The 16,764-nt window shown below is 49.2% G+C and overlaps 1 protein-coding gene across 1 annotated transcript in view; it reads left to right on the top strand.

Moving 5' to 3' along the window:
* The window catches only part of adamts3 (ADAM metallopeptidase with thrombospondin type 1 motif, 3), a 384,520-nt gene that overhangs the window by 203,183 nt on the left and 164,573 nt on the right, over positions 1 to 16,764 (top strand). The window contains exons 11-12 of the mRNA XM_041869483.2: positions 6,047 to 6,160; positions 6,252 to 6,397. Of these exons, the coding sequence (XP_041725417.2) occupies positions 6,047 to 6,160; positions 6,252 to 6,397 (260 nt within the window). The remainder of the gene's footprint in view (positions 1 to 6,046; positions 6,161 to 6,251; positions 6,398 to 16,764) is intronic.

Below are 16,764 nucleotides of genomic sequence, written 5' to 3'. Positions count from 1 at the left end.
CTGTTTGTTGCTACTTGGCTACCTGCCAAACTATTCACGTTTTACTTTTAATAAACGTTTAATCAATCTCTGTGTTCAACAAATTTACCAACTTTTTAGTTTTGTCCTCACTCATCTTTTTTCGTTAAACTTTTTCACCCCGGACGTTTTATCCCGAGACAGAAGAGTCATTTTCCTGTCGTTTTAGCTGCCAATTTTACTTTATTTTCCTTTTTTCCATCGCAACTTTTTTCCCTTATTCAACTTTTTCACTCGGACGCTTTATCTGGACATGGTTCGTCAACATCTTCAACAGCCGAAGCTAAGTAGTAACATTAACATGATGTCTTCTAATTGCAGTCGCTGTACTCATAATATACAGGAGAACGATCGCCTTACGGGCGAGAATAGCTGTGCTACAAGCCCAGCTTCAGACGCAATCGTTAGGCAAGGGTAATTTCAGTGTAGGAAAGGAAGAAACAGCGTCTGTGCCACCAGTAAGTACAGACAGTAACGTTAGTATAAATCCCCCGCACAGTCCCCGCAGCCGGACAACTTTCTCATGGCTTCTGGAGGGAAATACTGTTGGAATGCTCAACCGGTGTCGCTCATTCAGCCGACAGAAACCTTCAACCGGTTTTCCCCATTATGTAGCGAGTCGGAGTCTGAGTCTGAGTCTTCTCTTGTCTCTACTCCTCCCGTTACGGGGTCTGAGACGCCGAAGGCTCCCACCATTAGCTCTGACAAATTGAAAACCCTAGTCATTGGCGACTCCATTACCCGCAGTATTAGACTTAAAACGAATCACCCAGCGATCATACACTGTTTACCAGGGGCAGGGCTACCGACGTTAAGGCTAATCTAAAGATGGTGCTGGCTAAAGCTAAAACTGGCGAGTGTAGAGAGTATAGAGATATTGTTATCCACGTCGGCACCAACGATGTTAGGATGAAACAGTCAGAGGTCACCAAGTGCAACATAGCTTCAGCTTGTAAATCAGCTAGAAAGATGTGTCGGCATCGAGTAATTGTCTCTGGCCCCCTCCCAGTTAGGGGAAGTGACGAGCTCTACAGCAGAGTCTCAGCACTCAATCGCTGGTTGAAAACTGTTTTCTGCCCCTCCCAAAAGATAACATTTGTGGATAATTGGCCCTCTTTCTGGGACTCACCCACAAACAGGACCAAGCCTGACCTGCTGAGGAGTGACGGACTCCATCCTAGCTGGAGGGGTGCTCTCCTCTTATCTACCAACATAGATAGGGCTCTAACTCCTCTAGCCCCACAGTGAAATAGGGTGCAGGCCAGGCAGCAGGCTGTTAGCCAACCTGCCAGCTTAGTGGAGTCTGCCAATAGCATAGTCAGTGTAGTCAGCTCAGCCATACCCATTGAGACTGTGTCTGTGCCTCGATCTAGGTTGGGCAAAACTAAACATGGCGGTGTTCACCCTAGCAATCTTATTAGGATAAAGACCTCCTCCATTCCTGCCATTATTGAAAGAGATCGTGATACCTCACATCTCAAAATAGGGTTACCAATGTTAGATCCCTCACTTCAAAGGCAGTCATAGTCAATGAACTAATCACTGATCATAATCTTGATGTGATTGGCCTGACTGAAACATGGCTTAAGCCTGATGAATTTGCTGTGTTAAATGAGGCCTCACCTCCTGGTTACACTAGTGACCATATTCCCCGTGCATCCCGCAAAGGCGGAGGTGTTGCTAACATTTACGATAGCAAATTTCAATTTACAAAAAAAAAAAAAAAATGGCGTTTTCATCTTTTGAGCTTCTAGTCATGAAATCTATGCAGCCTACTCAATCACTTTTTATAGCTACTGTTTACAGGCCTCCTGGGCCATATACAGCGTTCCTCTCTGAGTTTCCTGAATTCCTATCAGACCTTGTAGTCATAGCAGATCATATTCTAATTTTTGGTGATTTTAATATTCACATGGAGAAGTCAACAGACCCACTCCAAAAGTCTTTCGGAGCCATCATCGACTCAGTGGGTTTTGTCCAACATGTCTCTGGACCTACTCACTGCCACAGTCATACTCTGGACCTAGTTTTGTCCCATGGAATAAATGTTGTAGATCTTAATGTTTTTCCACAAAATCCTGGACTATCGGACCACCATTTTATTACGTTTGCAATCGCAACAAATAATCTGCTCAGACCCCAACCAAGGAGCATCAAAAGTCGTGCTATAAATTCTCAGACAACACAAAATTCCTTGATGCCCTTCCAGACTCCTTCTGCCTACCCAAGGACGTCAGAGGACAAAAATCAGTTAACCACTTAACTGAGGAACTCAATTTAACCTTGCGCAATACCCTAGATGCAGTTGCACCCCTAAAAACGAAAAACATTTGTCATAAGAAACTAGCTCCCTGGTATACAGAAAATACCCGAGCTTTGAAGCAAGCTTCCAGGAAATTGGAACGGAAATGGCGCCACACCAAACTGGAAGTCTTCCGACTAGCTTGGAAAGACAGTACCGTGCAGTACCGAAGAGCCCTCACTGCTGCTCGATCATCCTACTTTTCCAACTTAATCGAGGAAAATAAGAATAATCCAAAATTTCTTTTTGATACTGTTGCAAAGCTAACTAAAAAGCAGCATTCCCCAAGAGAGGATGGCTTTCACTTCAGCAGTAATAAATTCATGAACTTCTTTGAGGAAAAGATCATGACCATTAGAAAGCAAATTACGGACTCCTCTTTGAATCTGCGTATTCCTCCAGGGCTTAGCTGTCCTGGATCTGCACAGCTCTGCGAGGGCCTGGGATCGGGAGAGACACTTAAGTGTTTTAGTACTATATCTCTTGACACAATGATGAAAATAATCATGGCCTCTAAACCTTCAAGCTGCATACTGGATCCTATTCCTACTAAACTGCTGAAGGAGCTGCTTCCTGTGCTTGGCCCTCCTATGTTGAACATAATAAACAGCTCTCTATCCACCGGATGTGTACCAAACTCACTAAAAGTGGCAGTGATAAAGCCTCTCTTGAAAAAGCCAAACCTTGACCCGGAAAATATAAAAAACTATCGGCCTATATCGAATCTTCCATTCCTCTCAAAAAATTTTAGAAAAAGCTGTTGCGCAGCAACTCACTGCCTTTCTGAAGACAAACAATGTGTACGAAATGCTTCAGTCTGGTTTTAGACCCCATCATAGCACTGAGACTGCACTTGTGAAGGTGGTAAATGACCTTTTAATGGCGTCAGACCGAGGCTCTGCATCTGTCCTCGTGCTACTAGACCTTAGTGCTGCCTTTGACACCATCGATCACCACATTCTTTTGGAGAGACTGGAAACCCAAATTGGTCTACACGGACAAGTTCTGGCCTGGTTTAGATCTTACCTGTCGGAAAGATATCAGTTTGTCTCTGTGAATGGTCTGTCCTCCGACAAATCAACTGTACATTTCGGTGTTCCTCAAGGTTCCGTTTTAGGACCACTATTGTTTTCACTATATATTTTACCTCTTGGGGATGTTATTCGAAAACATAATGTTAACTTTCACTGCTATGCGGATGACACACAGCTGTACATTTCAATGAAACATGGTGAAGCCCCCCAAAATTGCCCTCGCTAGAAGCCTGTGTTTCAGACATAAGGAAGTGGATGGCTGAAAACTTTTTACTTTTAAACTCGGACAAAACAGAGATGCTTGTTCTAGGTCCCAAGAAACAAAGAGATCTTCTGTTAAATCTGACAATTCATCTTGATGGTTGTAAAGTCGTCTCCAAATAAAACTGTGAAGGACCTCGGCGTTACTCTTGACCCTGATCTCTCTTTTGTCGAACATATCAAGACTGTTTCAAGGACAGCTTTTTTCCATCTACGTAACATTGCAAAAATCAGAAATTTTCTGTCCAAAAATGATGCAGAAAAATTAATCCATGCATTTGTTACTTCTAGGTTAGACTACTGCAATGCTCTATTTTCCGGCTACCCCGGATAAAGCACTAAATAAACTTCAGTTAGTGCTAAATACGGCTGCTAGAATCCTGACTAGAACCAAGAAATTTGATCATATTACTCCAGTGCTAGCTTCCCTACACTGGCTTCCTGTTAAGGCAAGGGCTGATTTCAAGGTTTTACTGTTAACCTATAAAGCGTTACATGGGCTTGCTCCTACCTATCTTTCCGAGTTGGTCCTGCCGTACATACCAATACGTACGCTACGGTCACAAGACGCAGGCCTCCTAATTGTCCCTAGAATTTCTAAGCAAACAGCGGGAGGCAGGGCTTTCTCCTATAGATCTCCATTTTTATGGAACAGTCTGCCTACCCATGTGAGAGACGCAGACTCGGTCTCAACCTTTAAGTCTTTACTGAAGACTTATCTCTTCAGTAGGTCATATGATTGAGTGTAGTCTGGCCCAGGAGTGTGAAGGTGAACGGAAAGGCTCTGGAGCAACGAACAGCCCTTGCTGTCTCTGCCGGGCCGGTTCCCCTCTCCACTGGGGTTCTCTGCCTCTAACCCTGTTGCAGGGGCTGAGTCACTGGCTTGCTGGTGCTCTTTCATGCCGTCCCTGGGAGGGGTGCGTCACTTGAGTGGGTTGAGTTACTGACGTGATCTTCCTGTCTGGGTTGGCGCCCCCCCCTTGGTTTGTGCTGTGGTGGAGACCTCTGTGGGCTATACTCGGCCTTGTCTCAGGATTGTAAGTTGGTGGTTGAGGATATCCCTCTAGTGGTGCGGGGGCTGTGCTTTGGCGGAGTGGGTGGGGTTATATCCTTCCTGTTTGGCCCTGTCCGGGGTTTCTTCGGATGGGGCCACAGTGTCTCCGGACCGCTCCTGTCTCAGCCTCCAGTATTTATGCTGCAGTAGTTTATGTGTCGGGGGGCTGGGGTTAGTTGGTTATACCTGGAGTACTTCTCCTGTCTTATCCAGTGTCCTGTGTGAATTTAAGTATGCTCTCTCTAATTCTCTCGTTCTCTCTTTCTCTCTGAGAACCTGAGCCCTAGGACCATACGTCAGGACTACCGGGCATGATGACACCTTGCTGTCCCCAGTCCGCCTGGCCTTGCTGCTATTCCAGTTTCAACTGTTCTGCCTGCGGTTACGAAAACCCTACCTGTCCCAGACCTGCTGTTTTCAACTCTTAATGATCGGCTATGAAAAGCCAACTGAGAGACCTGAGCACCTAGGACCATACGTCGGGACTACCGGCCGTGGTGACTCCTTGCTGTCCCCAGTCCGCCTGGCCTTGCTGCTATTCCAGTTTCAACTGTTCTGCCCTGCGGTTATGGAACCCCTACCTGTCCCAGACCTGCTGTTTTCAACTCTTAATGATCGGCTATGAAAAGCCAACTGAGATTTATTCCTGATTATTATTTGACCATGCTTGTCACTTATGAACATTTTTGAACATCTTGGCATGGTTCTGTTATAATCTTCACCCGGCACAGCCAGAAGAGGACTGGCCACCCCTCATAGCCTGGTTCCTCTCTAGGTTTCTTCCTAGGTTTTCGCCTTTCTAGGGAGTTTTTCCTAGCCACCGTGCTTCTACACCTGCATTACTAGCTGTTTGGGGTTTTAGGCTGGGTTTCTGTACAGCACTTCGAGATATTAGCTGATGTAAGAAGGGCTATATAAAATAAAATTGATTGATTGATTGATTGTATGGTTTTGTTGGTGCTGTTGGGTTCTTTATGGTGTTATTGGTGCTGTTGGGTTCTGAATGGTGTTATTGGTGCTGTTGGGTTCTGAATGGTGTTGTTGGTGCTGTTGTGTTCTGTATGGTGTTATTGGTGCTGTTGGGTTCTTTATGGTGTTATTGGTGCTGTTGGGTTCTGAATGGTGTTATTGGTGCTGTTGGGTTCTGAATGGTGTTGTTGGTGCTGTTGTGTTCTGTATGGTGTTATTGGTGCTGTTGGGTTCTGTATGGTGTTGTTGGTGCTGTTGGGTTCTGAATGGTGTTGTTGGTGCTGTTGGGTTCGGAATGGTGTTGTTGGATTCTGTATGGTGTTGTTGGGTTCTGAATGGTGCTGTTGGTGCTTTTGGGTTCTGAATGGTGCTGTTGGTCATGTCTTCTTCTTCCTCTTCTTCTTCCAGTTTCGCACATTTGACCCGTGTAAGCAGCTGTGGTGCAGTCACCCTGACAACCCATACTTCTGCAAGACCAAGAAAGGCCCTCCCCTGGACGGGACTGAGTGTGCTCCTGGGAAGGTGAGAACTCCTCCTAAACAATGCATGACTATGGAACCATTAGCTCAGCTTGTTGTTGTGTCTGTCTGACTGTCCTCTGGTTCCTCTATAGTGGTGCTATAAAGGTCACTGCATGTGGAAGAATGCCAACCAGGTGACGCAGGATGGCTCCTGGGGCTCCTGGACTAAATATGGTTCCTGTTCCCGCTCCTGTGGGACCGGGGTTCGCTTCAGAACTCGCCAGTGCAACAACCCAGTGTAAGACCCAGCACTACACTCCCCCTATATCCTAACCCCTCCAATAGCACCACACTCCCCCTATATCCTAACCCCTTCCATAGCACCACACTCCCCCTATATCCTAACCCCTTCCATAGCACCACACTCCCCCTATATCCTAACCCCTCCAATAGCACCACACTCCCCCTATATCCTAACCCCTTCCATAGCACCACACTCCCCCTATATCCTAACCCCTTCCATAGCACCACACTCCCCCTAACTCCTAACCCCTCCAATAGCACCACACTCCCCCTATATCCTAACCCCTTCCATAGCACCACACTCCCCCTATATCCTAACCCCTTCCATAGCACCACACTCCCCCTAACTCCTAACCCCTCCCATAGAACCACACTCCCCCTATATCCTAACCCCTTCCATAGCACCACACTCCCCCTAACTCCTAACCCCTCCCATAGCACCACACTCCCCCTATATCCTAACCCCTCCCATAGGACCACACTCCCCCTATATCCTAACCCCTCCCATAGCACCACACTCCCCCTATATCCTAACCCCTCCCAGAGCACCACACTCCCCCTATATCCTAACCCCTCCAATATCACCACACTACCCCTAACTCCTAGTCCCTCCCTAACTCTAACCCTAAACAGTTCCATAGCACCAAACTCCGCTTAACCACTCCAATAGCAACACACTCCCCCTAACTCCTAACCCTCCATATCACCACACTCCCCCTAACTCCTAACCCTCCATATCACCACACTCCCCCTAACTCCTAACCCTCCATATCACCACATTCCCCCTAAATCCTAACCCTCCATATCACCACATTCCCCCTAACTCCTAACCCTCCATATCACCACACTCCCCCTAACTCCTAACCCTCCATATCACCACATTCCCCCTAAATCCTAACCCTCCATATCACCACATTCCCCCTAACTCCTAACCCTCCATATCACCACTCCCCCTAACTCCTAACCCTCCATATCACCACATTCCCCCTAAATCCTAACCCTCCATATCACCACATTCCCCCTAACTCCTAACCCTCCATATCACCACATTCCCCCTAAATCCTAACCCTCCATATCACCACATTCCCCCTAACTCCTAACCCTCCCATAGCACCAAACTCAATTTAACTCCTAACCCTCCATCAAATCAAATCAAATCAAATTGTATTGGCCACATGCGCCGAATATAACAGGTGCAGACATTACAGTGAAATGCTTACTAAGCCCTTAACCAACAGTGCATTTATTTTTTATAAAAAAGTAAAATAAAACAACATTTGGGAGGCTATCACAGGGGGGTACCGGTGCAGAGTCAATGTGCGGGGGCACCGGCTAGTTGAGGTAGTTGAAGTAATATGTACATGTGGGTAGAGTTAAAGTGACTATGCATAAATAATTAACAGAGTAGCAGGAGCGTAAAAAGATGGGGTGGGGGTGGGGGGCAGTGCAAATAGTCCGGGTAGCCATGATTAGCTGTTCAGGAGTCTTATGGCTTGGGGGTAGAAGCTGTTGAGAAGTCTTTTGGACCTAGACTTGGCACTCCGGTACCGCTTGCCGTGCGGTAGCAGAGAGAACAGTCTATGACTAGGGTGGCTGGAGTCTTTGACAATTTTGAGGGCCTTCCTCTGACACCGCCTGGTATAGAGGTCCTGGATGGCAGGAAGCTTGGCCCCAGTGATGTACTGGGCCGTACGCACTACCCTCTGTAGTGCCTTGCGGTCAGAGGCCAAGCAGTTGCCATACCAGGCAGTGATGCAACCAGTCAGGATGCTCTCGATGGTGCAGCTGTAGAATTTTTCTGAGGATCTGAGGACCCATGCCAAATCTTTTCAGTCTCCTGAGGGGGAATAGGCTTTGTCGTGCCCTCTTCACGACTGTCTTGGTGTGTTTGGACCATGATAGTTTGTTGGTGATGTGGACACCAAAGAACTTGAAGCTCTCAACCTGTTCCACTACAGCCCCGTTGATGAGAATGGGGATGTGCTCAGTCCTCTTTTTTTTTCCTGTAGTCCACAATCATCTCCTTTGTCTTGGGCACGTTGAGGGAGAGGTTGTCATCCTGGCACCACACGGCCAGGTCTCTGACCTCCTCCCTATAGGCTGTCTCATCGTTGTCGGTGATCAGGCCTACCACTGTTGTGTCGTCGGCAAACTTAATGATGGTGTTGGAGTTGTGCCTGGCCATGCAGTCATGGGTGAACAGGGAGTACAGGAGGGGACTGAGCACGCACACCTGAGGGGCCCCCGTGTTGAGGATCAGTGTGGCAGATGTGTTGTTACCTACCCTTACCACCTGGGGGCGGTCCGTCAGGAAGTCCAGGATACAGTTGCAGAGGGAGGGGTTTAGTCCCAGGATCCTTAGCTTAGTGATGAGCTTTGAGGGCACTATGGTGTTGAATGCTGAGCTGTAGTCAATGAATAGCATTCTCACGTAGGTGTTCCTCTTGTCCAGGTGGGAAAGGGCAGTGTGGAGTGCAATAGAGATTGCATCATCTGTGGATCTGTTGGGGCGGTATGCAAATTAGTGGGTCTAGGGTTTCTGGGATAATGGTGTTGATGTGAGCCATGACCAGCCTTTCAAAGCACTTCATGGCTACAGACGTCAGTGCTACGGGTCGGTAGTCATTTAGGCAGGTTATCTTAGAGTCCTTGGGCACGGGGACTATGGTGGTCTGCTTGAAACATGTTGGTATTACAGACTCAGTCAGGGACATGTTGAAAATGTCAATGAAGACACTTGCCAGTTGGTCAGCACATGCTCGGAGTACACGTCCTGGTAATCCGTCTGGCCCTGCGGCCTTGTGAATGTTGACCTGCTTAAAAGTCTTACTCACATCGGCTACGGAGAGCGTGATCACATAGTCATCCGGAACAGCTGGTGCTCTCATGCATGCTTCAGTGTTGCTTGCCTCGAAGCGAGCGTAGAAGTGGTTTAGCACTTCTGGTAGGCTTGTGTCACTGGGCAGCTCGCGGCTGTGCTTCCCTTTGTAGTCTCTAATCGTTTTCAAGCCCTGCCACATCCGACGAGCGTCAGAGCCGGTGTAGTACGATTCAATCTTAGTCCTCTATTGACTCTTTGCCTGTTTGATGGTTCGTCAGAGGGCATAGCGGGATTTCTTATAAGCGTCCGGGTTAGAGTCCCGCTCCTTGAAAGCGGCAGCTCTACCCATTAGCTCAGTGCGGATGTTTCCTGTAATCCATGGCTTCTGGTTGGGATATGTACGTACGGTCACTGTGGGGACGACAACATCGATGCAGTTATTGATGAAGCCAGTTACTGATGTGGTGTACTCCTCAATGCTGTCTGAAGAATCCCGGAACATGTTCCAGTCTGTGCTAGCAAAACAGTCCTGTAGCTTAGCATCTGCATCATCTGACCACTTTTTTATTAACCGAGTCACTGGTGCTTCCTGCTTTAGTTTTTGCTTATAAGCAGGAATCAGGAGGATAGAGTTATGGTCAGATTTGCCAAATGGAGGGCGAGGGAGAGCTTTGTATGTGTCTCTGTGTGTGGAGTAAAGGTGGTCTAGAGTTTTTTTTCCTCTGGTTGCACATTTAACATGCTGGTAGAAATGAGGTAGAACGGATTTAAGTTTCCCTGCATTAAAGTCCCCGGCCACTAGGAGCGCTGCCTCTGGATGAGCGTTTTCCTGTTCCCTTATGGCCTTATACAGCTCATTGAGTGCAATCTTAATGCCAGCATTGGTTTGTGGTGGTAAATAGACAGCTATGAAAAATATAGATGAAAACTCTCTTGGTAAATAGTGTGGTCTACAGCTTATCATAAGATACTCTACCTCAGGCGAGCAAAACCTCGAGACTTCCTTAGTATTTTATTTTGTGCACCAGCCCTTGTCTTACCGGAGTCAGCCGTTCTATCCATAGCAACACTTTTTCTCCTAACCCTAACCCCTCCCATAGTAAAAAGCTCCAATTAACCCCTCACATAGCGCCAAACTCCCCCTAAATCCTAACCACACCCAGAGATCTTCACTCCCCCTAACTCCTAACCCCTCCCAGAGCACCACACTCCCCCTAACTCCTAACCCCTCCCAGAGCACCACACTCCCCTAACTCCTAACCCCTCCCAGAGCACCACACTCCCCTAACTCCTAACCCCTCCCAGAGCACCACACTCCCCTAACTCCTAACCCCTCCCAGAGCACCACACTCCCCTAACTCCTAACCCCTCCCAGAGCACCACACTCCCCCTAACTCCTAACCCTCCCAGAGCACCACACTCCCCCTAACTCCTAACCCCTCCCAGAGCACCACACTCCCCCTAACTCCTAACCCCCTCCCAGAGCACCACACTCCACATAACTTCTAACCCCCTCCCAGAGCACCACACTCACATAACTCCTAACCCCTCCCCAGAGCACCACACTCCACATAACTCCTAACCCCTCCCAGAGCACCCACACTCCACTAACTCCTAACCCCTCCCCAGAGCACCACACTCCACATAACTCCTAACCCCTCCCAGAGCACCACACTCCCCCTAACTCCTAACCCCTCCCAGAGCACCACACTCCCCTAACTCCTAACCCCTCCCAGAGCACCACACTCCCCCTAACTCCTAACCCCTCCCAGAGCACCACACTCCCCCTAACTCCTAACCCCCTCCCAGAGCACCACACTCCCCTAACTCCTAACCCCTCCCAGAGCACCACACTCCCCCTAACTCCTAACCCCTCCCAGAGCACCACACTCCCCCCTAACTCCTAACCCCTCCCAGAGCACCACACTCCCCCTAACTCCTAACCCCTCCCAGAGCACCACACTCCACATAACTTCTAACCCCTCCCAGAGCACCACACTCCACATAACTCCTAACCCCTCCCAGAGCACCACACTCCACATAACTCCTAACCCCTCCCAGAGCACCACACTCCACATAACTCCTAACCCCTCCCAGAGCACCACACTCCACATAACTCCTAACCCCTCCCAGAGCACCACACTCCCCCTAACTCCTAACCCCTCCCAGAGCACCACACTCCCCCTAACTCCTAACCCCTCCCAGAGCACCACACTCCCCCTATATCCTAACCCCTCCCAGAGCACCACACTCCACATAACTCCTAACCCCTCCCAGAGCACCACACTCCCCCTAACTCCTAACCCCTCCCAGAGCACCACACTCCCCCCTAACTCCTAACCCCCTCCCAGAGCACCACACTCCCCTAACTCCTAACCCCTCCCAGAGCACCACACTCCCCATAACTCCTAACCCCTCCCCAGAGCACCACACTCCCCATAACTCCTAACCCCTCCCAGAGCACCACCTCCCCCTAACTCCTAACCCCTCCCAGAGCACCACACTCCCCCTAACTCCTAACCCCTCCCAGAGCACCACACTCCCCCTAACTCCTAACCCCTCCCAGAGCACCACACTCCCCCTATATCCTAACCCCTCCCAGAGCACCACACTCCCCCTAACTCCTAACCCCTCCCAGAGCACCACACTCCCCCATAACTCCTAACCCCTCCCAGAGCACCACACTCCCCTAACTCCTAACCCCTCCCAGAGCACCACACTCCCCTAACTCCTAACCCCTCCCAGAGCACCACACTCCCCTATATCCTAACCCCTCCCAGAGCACCACACTCCCCTAACTCCTAACCCTCCCAGAGCACCACACTCCCCTAACTCCTAACCCCTCCCAGAGCACCACACTCCCCTAACTCCTAACCCCTCCCAGAGCACCACACTCCCCTAACTCCTAACCCCTCCCAGAGCACCACACTCCCCCTATATCCTAACCCCCTCCCAGGCACCACACTCCCCCTAACTCCTAACCCCCTCCCAGAGCACCACACTCCCCTAACTCCTAACCCCTCCCAGAGCACCACACTCCCCCTAACTCCTAACCCCTCCCCAGAGCACCACACTCCCCCTAACTCCTAACCCCTCCCAGAGCACCACACTCCCCCTAACTCCTAACCCCTCCCAGAGCACCACACTCCCCCTAACTCCTAACCCCTCCCAGAGCACCACACTCCCCCTAGCTTCTAACCCCTCCCATAGCACCACACCCCCTAGCTTCTAACCCCTCCCAGAGCACCACACTCCCCTAACTCCTAACCCCTCCCAGAGCACCACACTCCCCTAACTCCTAACCCCTCCCAGAGCACCACACTCCCCCTAACTCCTAACCCTCCCAGAGCACCACACTCCCCCTAACTCCTAACCCCTCCCAGAGCACCACCTCCCCTATTTCCTAACCCCCTCCCAGAGCACCACACTCCCCCTAACTCCTAACCCCTCCCAGAGCACCACACTCCCCCTATATCCTAACCCCTCACATAGAACCACACTCCCCCTAGCTTCTAACCCCTCCCATAGCACCACACCCCCCCTATATCCTAACCCCTCCCATAGCACCACACTCCCCTATTTCCTAACCCCTCCCATAGCACCACACTCCCCCTAGCTTCTAACCCCTCCCATAGCACCACACCCCCTAGCTTCTAACCTCTCCCATAGCACCACACTACCCCTATATCCTAACCCCTCACATAGAACCACACTCCCCCTAGATCCTAACCCCTCACATAGAACCACACTCCCCCTAACTCCTAACCCCTCCCATAGGGGGACTGTGGTGCTATGGGAGGGGTTAGGAGCACCAACTTGCTACACTGAGACAAGGCTGAGTATAGCCCACAAATATTACCACCACCGCACGAGCTCGAGGTGGCGCAAGACCGGACAAGAAGATCACGTCAGTGACTCAACCCACTCAAGTCGAGTATAACGCAATAACCCTGGCACGACGTGACGCACCCCTCCTAGGGACGGCATGGAAGAGCACTAGTAAGCCAGTGACTCAGCCCCCGTAATAGGGTCAGAGGCAGAGAATCTCAGTGGAGAGAGGGGAGCCGGCCAGGCAGAGACAGCAAGGGCGGTTCGTCACTCCAGTGCCTTGCTGGTCACCTTCGCACCCCTGGGCCAGACTACACTCAATCATAGGACCTACTGAAGAGATGAGTCTTCAGTAAAGACTTAAGGTCGAGACTGAGTCTGCGTCTCTCACATGGATAGGCAGACCATTCCATAAAATGGAGCTCTATAGGAGAAAGCCCTGCCTCCAGCTGTTTGCTTCGACATTTGAGGGACAATAAGGAGGCCTGCGTCTTGTGACCGTAGCGTATGTTTAGGTATGTACGGCAGGACCAAATCAGAGAGGTAGGTAGGAGCAAGTCGGAACCGTTCTGTATGGTAGGCGGAAGGATCTGTCATCGACCAGGTGGATACGGTGAACATAACCCCTGGCTTCTCCGCAGTCCAGATTATGTCTTGAGAAGATGTCTTCATATTTTGTGATGGCATTCACAAGCTTCTCCTTCCACTAGTCAGTCACTTGGCATCCATCAATGTCGATGTCTCCTAATCCTAGATCTGACAATCTTTGTTTCAGGTTGTGGCAGCCATTGTCATCCTGCTTCTGTTCCACTGGGGTTTTCCTCACCTCATGAAGGCCCTGGAAGATTGTTGCATCCTCAACAGCCAAGCATGTGGACACATCGGCCAGCTTCATATTACGTCTTAGAGTGAGATGTTTATCTGAACAGTTTACTACCTTTAAAGGGACCCAGCCATCTCCCCACATGGGCGTAATAACTCTAAAACACAAGTATGTATCTGGGCATGACCTTTGACCTGGTAGGCTCGACTATTGCAGTGCTGCCTGGAGACAATGCCACATTTGTAGGAAGTTTACCCCAAGCTAAGTGTTCAGTCTTGGGAAAAAGAGTTACAGCTTGAGTGAGCTTCACGGTCCCAATCTTGCTATCAACTTCCTGTCCCTTCCATCTTGTGACACTAGTCATCATCTGCAGAAACTGCTCACCCTCTAGTGAGTGAGTCTGGCCATCCATGTTGTTGACTAGCTTCCAGTATTTGTCAGTGCCCTTCATATCATGCAATAGATGCTTAATGACATTCGATCCCAGGATAAGATCATCACGCTGTCCAGGAATAACTAGGGTGGGCACTTTAACATCAATCCCATAGATCTGCATCTCCAAGTCATAGAAACACTTTGGTGAGGCCTTCTTCCCCCCACAACCCACTTCCCCCCACAACTCTTTAGGAGGCTGATATTGCTGAGGAAGGGCACCTGCTTCCAAAAGTCTCTGCTCAGTAGGTTCACTCAATGTACAGGCCATAGACCCAGTGTCAAGCATGCCCTTAAGCTGCACTTTCCCATGTACAGACACAGAAGTGGAAAACAAATCTGAAAAAGCCTCAACCTCTTGTGAACCAAACATAACAATTGTTTCTCCTCCTTTCGCATCAGAACACAACATCTCATATGTTTTCTCGAGATCATCAGATTCTTTCTTGGGGGCAGACAGTTGAACACCCACATTTCCCCCTTTCACCTGTGGGCGTGTCAGTTTAACGGTTGCTGCTGTAGTGGGTTTCTCTGCTGCTGTAGTGGGTTTCTCTGCTGCTGTAGTGGGTTTCTCTGCTGCTGTAGTGGGTTTCTCTGCTGCTGTAGTGGGTTTCTCTGCTGCTGTAGTGGGTTTCTCTGCTGCTGTAGTGGGTTTCTCTGCTGCTGTGTTGGGCGTCTCTCACCGCCGGGATTGGCAAAGCGTTCCCCCTGTTTTGGACAATTTGACTTCCAATGATCTGGGGAAAAGCACCAGAGGCACAGGTTCTCATGTCTACAGTGCATCACAGTGGAGTGATCTACGCCTGAAGGGCTGGGCGGGGAAAGATGGCGCCCTGGCCTATGTCTGTGAAACCATAACAGGTGGTGTGCTCTTCTCTAAGGTACGTTCAAGCAGGTGAATGAGCCTCTCGATACTTGCACTCTGCCCATCTTGTTTGGCGCTTGATGTGAGAGAAGTGTCACTGCACGCACCCCCATTGGCCCCACATTCAAACTGAGTTGTCTGGGGATGTACGGTTACTTGCTTTGAGGATACTGCGGTAGATTGACACATGGTGGCCTTTCTGCAGCGTTCATGTTCATAGATTCTCTCCTGTACTTCACTCTCAATCCATTTCTCAGCAGACTTGTATTGGAATACTGCTGCCTGTTAGGGGGCAGGGCAATACAGTGTCTTGCGATTCACCCCCCTTGGCATTTTTCCTATTTTGTTTCCTTACAACCTGGAATTAAAATGGATTTTGTGGGGATTTGTAGCATTTGATTTACACAACAGGCCTACCTCTTTGAAGATGCAAAATATTTTTTATTTTGAAACAAACAAGAAATAAGACAAAAAACTGAAAACTTGAGCGTGCATAACTGTTCACCCCCCCCCCCCCCACCCAAGTCAATACTTTGTAGAGCCACCTATTGCAGCAATTACAGCTGCAAGTCTCTTGGGGTATGTCTCTATAAGCTTGGCACATCTAGCCACTGGGATTTTTGCCCATTCTTCAAGGCAAAACTGCTACAACTCCTTCAAGTTGGATGGGTTCCGCTGGTGTACAGCAATCTTTAAGTCATACCACAGATTCTCAATTGGATTGAGGTCTGGGCTTTGACTATGCCATTCCAAGACATTTAAATGTTTCCCCTTAAACCACTCAAGTGTTGCTTTAGCAGTATGCTTACGGTCATTGTCCTGCTGGAAGGTGAACCTCCGTCCCAGTCTCAAATCTCTGGAAGACTGAGACAGGTTTCCTTCAAGAATTTCCCTCTATTTAGCGCCATCCATCATTCCTTCAATTCTGACCAGTTTCCCAGTCCCTGCTGATGAAAAACAACCCCACAGCATGATGCTGCCACCACCATGCTTCACTGTGGGGATGGTGTTCTCGGGGTGATGAGAGGTGTTGGGTTTGCGCCAGACATAGCGTTTTCCTTGATGGGCAAAAAGCTCAATTTTAGTCTCTTCTGACCAGAGTACCTTCTTCCATATGTTTGGGCAGTCTCCCATATGCCTTTTGGCGAACACCAAACATGTTTGCTTATTTCTTTTCTTTAAGCTATGGTTTTTTTCTGGCCACTCTTCCGTAAAGCCCAGCTCTGTGGAGTGTACAGCTTAAAGTGGTCCTATGGACAGATACTCCAATCTCCGCTGTGGAGCTTTGCAGCTCCTTCAGGGTTATCTTTGGTCTCTTTGTTGCCTCTCTGATGAATGCCCTCCTTGCCTGGTCTGTGAGTTTTGGTGGGCGGCCCTCTCTTGGCAGGTTTGTTGTGGTGCCATATTCTTTCAATTTTTTAATAATAGATTTAATGGTGCTCCGTGGGATGTTGAAAGTTTCTGATATTTTTTAAAATAAACCAACCCTGATCTGTACCACAACTTTGTCCCTGACCTGTTTGGAGAGCTCCTTGGTCTTCATGGTGCCGCTTGCTTGGTGGTGCCCATTGCTTAGTGGTGTTGCAGACTTTG

This window comes from Coregonus clupeaformis, unplaced genomic scaffold (genome assembly GCF_020615455.1).
Source record: "Coregonus clupeaformis isolate EN_2021a unplaced genomic scaffold, ASM2061545v1 scaf0250, whole genome shotgun sequence".
Taxonomy (NCBI): Eukaryota; Metazoa; Chordata; class Actinopteri; order Salmoniformes; family Salmonidae; genus Coregonus; species Coregonus clupeaformis.
The sequence above is the reverse complement of the archived record's forward strand: the minus strand, read 5'-3'. Positions and strand labels throughout refer to the sequence as shown.